Here is a 9,631-nt window from a genome sequence, read left to right as displayed (position 1 = left end):
TTCTGTCAAACTCAATTCTGTCAAACTCAATTATTTTCGCCGCTTAACCAAACACACACTTAGAATATGAGGAGCAGCAAATGTAATTGCATTTTAGTTAGGGGTAATGATATTTGAACACCTCTCCAATTGGTTTAAATATTTCAAATGTTTGAAGTATTTTATCATTTTGTTACAACTTTAGATAATAAATTTTTTAAAAATATCTAAAATAAAAAACTATTTTAAATAGCTTCTCAAAAATTTCATTTTCTGACAATATTTTGAAAAAAAAAGTGATATTTATTAAGTTAAAATCTCTGATATGAACATCTATGTTGTTAAATGTTAGTAAATCACTATTTTAATTTATAATAAACGAGCACTAATAATTATTTTTATTTGTTTTAGTTTAGTAGGTTAATGATTATGCTCGAACACTTTTTTTTTTGTCAAGTAGCCTAGTGACTAGAAAATTCACCTTAAAGGTGAATAAGTGGAGTGTTTCGGATTCGAATGCAGGCTCCTGCACATATAGTGCGATATCTCTACCAACTGAGCTAAGTTCACTGAGACTATACTCGTACACTTTAAAAGAGAAATAGAAAATTTGGAATTTGAACACATCTAGGATAATGCCATATAGCTAATTATCAACTGAGTTAAATTCTAGACAATTCATTATACATTTATACTTCTTCCGGTCTTTAATATAAATAAATTTTACTTTTTAAATTTATTGAGAATTTAACGTATCTAGTCTATATTATTAATTAAATACATTATATTTGCAATGAATCTGAAGAATAAATTGTCTCTTATATTAAGGACCGAATGGAGTAATAATTAACTTAATCAAAAATGAATTTTGGTTACAGCTTAACCCAAGTACCCAACCAAACATAGCGCTCGTAGTTGCTATGCATACTCTGCTGAGAATTACAACTCCTCTCAGAATTCCCACCAAAAATGCCATCTTCAACCATCGATTTCTCCGATCAGAACCCGAATCCTACGCTAAACTCATCGAAATATACACTCATGATCGAGCATTGCACCAAGGAAAGAAGCTTCACGCGCTTCTAACAACCAACGGCTATGCACGTTTCAACCTCATCGCATCCAATCTCGTAGCCTTATATACATGCTGTGGCCAACTCTCTCTTGCACGAAAACTGTTTGATAAAATTCCTCAAACAAATGTTCGACGTTGGATTGCACTTATTGGGACATGTGCTCGCTGTGGCTTCTACGATCATGCTCTTGCTGTGTTTTCCGAGATGCAAACACTTCATGGCCAAAATCCCAACAATGTCTTTGTGATTCCTAGTGTTCTTAAAGCCTGTGGCCATGTTTGTGATCGAGTTTATGGAGAGCAAGTGCATTGTTTGATTTTGAAGTGTTCGTTTGAGATTGATTGTTTTGTTTCGAGTGGGTTGATTGTTATGTACTCTAAGTGTGGTAAAGTTGAGGATGCACGTAAGGTGTTTGATGGAATGTGTATGAAGGATTTGGTGTCCTTGAATGCCGTTGTTTCTGGGTATGCTCAACAAGGGCTTCCAAATGAGGCATTGGGTTTGGTTGAAAATATGAAGTTGATGGGTGGGAACCCAAATGTGGTGACATGGAATGCTTTGATATCTGGGTTTGCACAGAAATGTGACCGGGTGATGGTATCTAAGATTTTCAGGTTGATGATTGAAGATGGAGTTGAGCCTGATGTGGTGTCATGGACTTCTGTTATATCTGGTTTTGTGCAGAATTTTCAAAATGATGAAGCTTTTGATACGTTTAAGCAAATGTTGCATCATGGGTTCTGCCCAACTTCGGCTACTATCAGTGCACTTCTGCCAGCTTGTGCTACTGCAGCAAGAGTGAGGTCCGGGAAGGAGATTCATGGCTATGCTTTGGTGATTGGTGTGGAGGAAGATGTATATGTAAGGAGTGCTTTGGTTGACATGTATGCAAAATGTGGGTTCATTTCTGAAGCTAGGACACTGTTTTATAAGATACCGGATAAGAATACAGTGACGATGAACTCTATGATTTTTGGTTATGCGAATCATGGGTATTACGAAGAAGCTATTGAGCTCTTCAATCGGATGGAGATGGAAGGGGTAACCAAGCTAGATCATTTAACTTTCACAGCAGCTCTCACAGCATGTAGCCATGTTGGAGATATTGAACTTGGGCAGAGGCTGTTCAAGATTATGCAAGAGAAATACTCCATCGAGCCACGATTGGAGCATTATGCATGCATGGTGGATCTTTTGGGTCGGGCAGGGAAACTCGAGGAAGCATATGGCATAATCAAGACTATGCCGGTTAAACCTGATTTGTTTGTGTGGGGTGCATTATTGGCTGCTTGTAGAAATCATGGGCATGTGGAGCTGGCTGAAGTGGCTGCTAAGCATTTGTCAGAGTTAGAACCAGAGAGTGCTGGAAACCGTCTTCTATTGTCCAGCTTGTATGCCGATGCTGGAAAATGGGGAAAGGTTGAGCGGATCAAGAGAAGGATAAAGAAAGGAAAACTCAGGAAACTTCAAGGGTTGAGTTGGATAGATAATATATAATAAAATTAGAGAAAATTACATTTACTCCCCTCGAGTTTGAAAAAAATTCACCTCCCTTTAGGTTAACTCTGTTAGCCATCGTTAACTATTTAGAAACCCCATGTTTTGTCTCAAAAACAGTAATTCATGCCCCATGTAAATTCTATCATAAAACCATGCCTAGAAACATGAAAAGTCATGCCTTCCTACCATCTATTTCTCAGACGTCACAATAGTCGGTGATTTTCCTTTGAAATTTCTACACTTCTATACTTGTTGCTTCTTTCTTTTCTTCTCACCAAAATACAAAAGCAACCAAGAAGAAGACACAACTTTGTTCTTGTTCAACAGTTTGTTCCCTACCCAATCATCACTTGCCATCATATATTTCCTTGGTTTTTTAACAGGTTAGTTCAATACTTCGTTCTTGGTTTGATTTCTAATCATTCAAGGACCCAAAATCTCAAACATTTATTTTGTAGGTAAGTTTCAGGCGGTGGGTAACAGATGGAGAATAATGATCATGATAAACCTGACCCGGGATGTGTGCTTCTGCTTATACACTGTTGGGGAAGTGATTTTTCAACCAAAAAGTGTCATCATGACTGCTATTCATATTTTGATTTGGTTGACGATATTTGTAAGTTGTTGGATGTGCTCAATGGGTGCAAAAATCCATTTTCATGTTCTTGACATGTTCAAGTTATATAGTAACTGCATTAATATTCATTTGTATGTTACATTGTTGAATTTTGATGATAGTGAAGTTAATAGAGCAGTCCCTGAGATAGTGATTAGTGAGTTTGATGATGAATGGGAAATTTTTAATGGATCTCAACAAAGTGAGGGAGAAGAAACTGATTCAATGCCTAGCCATATAGATGAGGAAGAAAGGAAAATGAGAATAGTAATGATGAGCCAAGTGATTTTGAAGAAAAACACAATGTTGTTACTTTTGTGAATTCGGATGAAGATAAAGTGCTAATTTATGTTGATAGAGTTACGGAAGGAAAATTATTTGTTCATGAATCTGATGGAAAAGTGAAGTTAGAAGTTGGTTTATTGTTATACAAGAGGGATTTGAGATCAAGAGAATTAAAAATGAGAAGGCTCGAGTAACTGCTATATGTGCTTCAGATGGTTGTTGTTAGCGTATCCATGCCTCTCCTACACCAGATGGAAAAACATAATTAAGACATGACCATGTGCATTCTTGCATATGAGTATCGACTTCAGGACAAGTTACTAGTCAACTACATGAAACTTCAAGCCAAGTGCAAATGAGTAGCTAAGTCACTCATGAAAATGAATAGATATTTCATGGAACAAGGAGAATGAAGCCTATTTTAAGGATGATATGTAATCAGTTTTGGGGTGATGTGTAATCTAAATTGGCCATTGACGGATTAATACTTTAGATTATGTGGCGTACATTCTGACAGTGTTTACATTTGAGGACTTATATCACTGTTTTGCATAATGTGAGTTAATCAATTAGCCAATTTTAGTTTCAATTGTGGATAGTGTGACCTTTGGCTTAAATTGGATATTGGCAGTAACCTTTTAATGAGCTAATAAATTAGCCAATTTTTAATGATAGCCAATTTTTAATGAAACCTTAAAGGAGGCAAGTAAATGTAGTTTTGCCTGAAAATTATTATATGTAGGTGAATGATTGGTTAATAAATAAATAAAAAAAAAAACTTTAATTTTATCAAAGAAACCTAATCCACTAAAGGCATTTGCGCCTTTGTGATTGATTCCATGACCTCCACCACGATTCTTTTATTTAACCAAAAAGAGAATGATGCCATTGGTGTCTTTTCTTTTAACTCATTCCAGTTTTGCTTTAATCGACCTCCAACATCCAACCAAACAAACTCTGTTTTGAATCTTTTAGCTACCTTTATTTATTTATTTATTATTGTCGTTTATGAAATTCAACTAGCAAAGCAGAATAAAAAATCTACAAACTTACCAAAGCCTTATCCACAAGAAAGGCTTCATAAAAGTACAAATATGTTGTCCGCTAAGAAAAAAACATTAGCAAAATTTAAAAACTGCATAGATCAATCTTCTTCAAGCTCCTAGTTCTTTTAATTAAGGTAAATAAAACCCAGAAAAATGAATGGTCAAAAGTAAAACAATAATTCTCAAGGTTGGGTATGTTTTGTGCCTCTATACAAAATGTGAAAATACTAATCCCCTTTCTACTCATTCGTTGTAACATTTCTATTCTAATCCCCTTTCTACTGATTCATTGTAACATTTCTAACATGAGAACCAATAGCACCCCCTTGCAAAAAATAAAAGAACCTATAACACCCAACCCAATTTAAGAAAATGAAACGTCTGTTAAATAAAACACTAATAATCACGAACATTAAGGTATAGCAAATACAGTTATACCACAGAGCATGTTACAAATGGTAGCTGACTGTTTTTCAGTCTCTCTTTTATTCAATGCTGCAATGGTTCTGAAAAAGAAGGTTAACATTTTCAGGAGTACACACTACACAGAACAATAGTACTTCAATAGCACTTAACAATATATGAATCAGATAACTAACTAGCTTAGAAGTTACTTTAGAATCAACTGTCTGTCTCGGTGGCCCAGAAGAGTCAGACATGCCACAATTCACATTCACCACCTACATTTATGTGACAGGAATTAGATGTGCGCCAAAAAGTTTGTGAATCAGCGAATAGGGTACATTCTTCTGATTCAGACTGTAATTTAGCTCCATAGAGTTTTCATATACTTCTTCAATAATCTGTTTGTGCGAGTAGATGATTGACGCAGCTACTTCCCAGACATTTTTAAGTTACAACCAACAATCAAACGTTTCAATCTACAAAAAAGACATCACATAGAAAATGCATAAAATTTCTACCTATTGAATATACAGTCAATAAACAACAAGAACTGAAAATGTTGATCAATCTGGGCAATGACGATATACATCCATATGAAATCCAATGAAATATATGTTTTCTACATCAGACAGCAAAGACCACCCTAAAAAGTACCATAAACAAGGACCAAATATCATCATGCACCTCAACATATCTCTATAAATACATACACTTTTTTCAGAAAAAAAAAAACTGAATATGCACATAATTTCAGTGCCCCTGGTTTACAATTTTACCATTGACTGTGACAACACAGTGAAACAGCTAACGACAGTATTAAAGTGACCCACCAATCACTTCCATTAAATTTTGATCTCATAAATAACCATTCAGTACCTTAATACTGCACTCAAAAACAGAACAGAGAAACAAGCTCATTCCTATTCTTACTCCCCACATAATTAACAACCCATACCAAAAACGAAAAGAACGTTCACTCAACTTTGTTTCAACAACTAAAGATCATCCAAAAAAAACATTAGCGGTGCAACTTATTGTCCGTTTGTCTTTCATGCATGTGTAATTATTATCTTGAGTATATATACAAATTATTACTAAAGGCACAACACACTCTAGTCAACTACCATAATCAACAATTAAGGTCATGTCTGAATAAACAACTTAATTAAGCACATATACTAAAAGCTATTTCTTCTATAAAGATAATAACAAACGATAAAATAAATTCTAACTATTTTCATATAAGCTCTAAGTTTTCATAAGCTATTCTTGAGAGCTTATAGAAAAAATAAGTTGAAAACGGCTTATGAACATGTCATAAGGTCTTCCTAATAATCTCACACATGTTTATCTCAGTAGATAAGCTCAAATACACTAAGGTGCAGAGTTAAATTGAGTTACTCAAACCATAGTAAACTTATACTTGTACACTTGAAGAAGCCATAACCTCATCAATCATAAGTAAATTATTCTTTAACAAAAAAGACTAACAATTCTTTTGAAGAACAATGCAATGACGAAGACAGTACCATTTGAATGCTATAACCTGAAGAGATTAATATAATCTCTTTTATTTATTACTATCATTAGCAGACATATGAGGATGATGAGAGTGAGGATTCGGAGGCCAGTCCCTATGATGCATCATATTAAACGGATGCGACCGATACGAGTTAGAACCAGAAGGAGGAGGCAAACTCATCCCCATAGGACCATGTGGATGATGATGAGGATGATGATGTCCCATACCAAGCATCGGCGGCATTGTCATCATCGTCGGAGGTGGCGGATATGGCATAGGAATAGTTACAGAATGATGCGAATGCGAATTATTCCCATTCCCAATTCCATGTCCATTCGAATGCGAATGAGAATGATTATTAGCAGAAACAGATTCATGTTGCTGCAATTGCAAACTCTGAGGAACAGGTGTAGATGCAAAAAGATGATCAGAAGAAGAAGGTGCATCATTTGAAAGACCTTGCATCCTCTTCAAATAAAGACGATATTTCTGCAAATGAGAAGCAACATTCTCACGTGTTAATCCTTCAACATTCATCAACTGCATAATCGTTTTCGGAACCGCGTTTTTTATTCCAAGATGCGCAACTACGTCAACAAATCTTTTATGCAACTGTGGAGTCCACACCAAACGCGGCCGTTTTAACGTCGTTTCAGTCGTTCTAACCGCCGAATCCGCTTCCTCCGTAACCGAATCGAGTTTCCGATGTTTTCGTGAATCAGATCCTGAACCATCTCGATCGGTTTCATCTTCGATTTCTTCATCTTCTTCTTCTGGTTCTGGTGAGAAGTTATTGTGGTGATTTGTTCCTGTTCCTCCGGAGTTTCGGAGAATTGAGAGAGTGTTGCGGGAGGCGCGGTTGACGTCGATGAGTGTACGGTGAGGCTCCGGGGAGATGCTGAAAGCGGAAGCTAACTCCGGTGGAATTAACGCCATGGAAAGTGGAGTTAGATCGTGAAGATTGGGTAAACCTTTTTCCCAGTCCGTTACGCGTTCTTCGTCTGTTCGAACTTCTTCCCCCATTCACTTCTTGTTGTAACCGATTTTCTGTTTTGTGGTGTTGTTGGATTTTGGATCGAGAAAGTCAAAAGGGATTGGATTGGATTGAATTGAATGGAGGAGGAATGAAATTGAAAGGGTGAAGATGAGAGAGATGAAAATTGGAAAAAGAAGAAGAATAATTATTAGATTAGATAGAGAGAGTTTAGATATTTTTTTCTGAGATTCGGCAAGTGTGTGTTAGGGAACGGAAGAAGAAAAGTGTGACCAGAAAGAACGAAAAGATAATAATGAAGGAAGAAAGTGAAGTGTGTTTTTTTGTTTTTTTTTTGGATTTGAGACTAAATAATGATAATTATTATTAATAATTTAATAATTTGGAGGAAAAAAGTGTGAGAAAAAGTGCAATATGTTATTCTAGGTGGGGCAAGTGGCGGTGTCAACGTGTACTGTATAGCCAGATATTTTTTATGCGTAATGATGTTATCCTACCTCTTATAAATATCTTCCTCCCTCTTTTCTCTCTGCGGATGAAATTGCAACTTTTAAATTTTTCTTAAGTGCTAAGGAATTTTGTAAAGTGAGAATCTACATCTTTTTATACCTTTCATGTTTGATATTTTTGGTTTCTTATCATCAGATGTTATTCATCTTTTGAAAAGAGTTCAAAGGGTCATGCATAACAATGTTGTCTCTCCTAAGACACTGTTTGGTAAGTTTAATAAGTTAGCTTATAGTTTATTGGACTATCTTATAAGTTGTTTGATAAAAATGTGACGTGTTTGGTAACGAGCTTCTTTAACTAGCTTATAGTTTTTTTTGAGATGTTATTTCAAGTAGCGTATGAGCTTATAGCTTATAACTTTTTCATTTTATTCCATATTTACCCTTATTAGTTTTATTTATTTATTTATTTTTAAATTATGTAATAACTACCCACTAACACTTAAAAAAAACTACGCACTAACCATTTACTTTTATGTCATTTTGTACTTACAATAGCTAAGTTTGCCAAACACTTTAATTTTATTCTACCAGCTTTTCAGCTATAAGCTATAAGCTATAAGCTAGCTTTTCAGCTATAAGCTAATTTTTCAGCTATCAGCTAGCTTATAGCTTATTTTTACCAAACAGAGCATAAGTCCATGGATGTGATTTTCAGAAGCATTGGTTTTGCCATTCAAAAAGACTAGCAAATTTATGGAGTTTAAAACTTGCTAAAGAGTTTTGTTTAAAAAATATAACTTACTAAAGAGTCTAATGAAGACTAATTATTTCATGTGATGCTTGTTAGATTTAGTAATCTAGGGGTGTGTTTAGCATTCAACTTGCATACCTACAAATATAGGAGTTCACACAAATTTATAACTAATATTTTATATAACTAGAATTTGATAAATTTTCATACTTGTGAGAGGTATGAGATTCTCCACAAAGGTTCTCGGTTGGACCAATCATGAATCTTATTGAGATGTATTTGAGCATTTCAAATCTCTTAGTGACTATCACTTTTTTATGTTATTTTTCTCATGAAAACAACCTTCATTTATTTCTGGATTCGAACAGGGGTGGTTTAGGTAGTAGTGGTACAAATACCTTCATTTATTTCTATATTCATCTTTTAATTTCATCTATTTGTAAGTTTTTAATTGTTCGAGATTTATTTATAAATAAATTTGAAATTGTTTTAGTGGCTGAGGTTGATTTTTTTTTTTTAACAGCTAATGTTGACTTAGGTAATTCAATTTTAGTAGCTAGATATATCTATTTTGTTTTCAAAATAATCTTAGTTATAACTTATAACTACCTTAATTTTGTTACTTTGTATTATTCCATGTGGGACTTGCATTTGTTATTGATGCATAATGCATTCAATTTCCTCACTCTAACACATACTAATCAGGTTCAATACACATCATACAATCTCTGACTAATTATTCATTCAACTAATAATAGTTAGTTAATTATCCTAAGTTAAGAACTTGTAACTTCTAACTAACACAGCCGGTCGGTAACATGTGATGAATGGTACATTGTTGATAATTTGATGTAGGAGTTACAATCGATGTCTCTGACTCTACTATTAATCCAAAAGACTAATGTTATTGTATTGGAAATTTTTTAAACTAATTCTATATTTTTTATAATAATTTTCTACCTCATATTCTTTCAAATATTTGATGCGGTGTTTGGATGTTACTTA

The 9,631-nt window shown here is 34.5% G+C and overlaps 2 protein-coding genes across 2 annotated transcripts; one reads left to right on the top strand and one right to left on the bottom strand.

Moving 5' to 3' along the window:
- Positions 1 to 825: 825 nt before the first annotated feature.
- Positions 826 to 4,147, top strand: LOC123918599 (pentatricopeptide repeat-containing protein At5g59600). Its single transcript, XM_045970675.1, has 2 exons — positions 826 to 2,938; positions 3,014 to 4,147. Exon 1 carries the CDS (start codon positions 900 to 902, stop codon positions 2,550 to 2,552), a length of 1,653 nt encoding a protein of 550 aa, XP_045826631.1. The 5' UTR covers positions 826 to 899; the 3' UTR covers positions 2,553 to 2,938; positions 3,014 to 4,147.
- A 718-nt stretch (positions 4,148 to 4,865) lies between these two features.
- LOC123918598 (transcription factor PCL1-like) lies at positions 4,866 to 7,776 on the bottom strand. Its single transcript, XM_045970674.1, has 2 exons — positions 6,437 to 7,776; positions 4,866 to 5,383 (listed from the first exon to the last, which is right to left on the bottom strand). Exon 1 carries the CDS (start codon positions 7,450 to 7,452, stop codon positions 6,478 to 6,480), a length of 975 nt encoding a protein of 324 aa, XP_045826630.1. The 5' UTR covers positions 7,453 to 7,776; the 3' UTR covers positions 4,866 to 5,383; positions 6,437 to 6,477.
- Positions 7,777 to 9,631: the final 1,855 nt, after the last annotated feature.

This window comes from Trifolium pratense, linkage group LG3 (genome assembly GCF_020283565.1).
Source record: "Trifolium pratense cultivar HEN17-A07 linkage group LG3, ARS_RC_1.1, whole genome shotgun sequence".
NCBI classification, from domain to species: Eukaryota; Viridiplantae; Streptophyta; class Magnoliopsida; order Fabales; family Fabaceae; genus Trifolium; species Trifolium pratense.
Note: the sequence above shows the minus strand (reverse complement) of the source record. Positions and strands in the feature narration are given on the sequence as shown.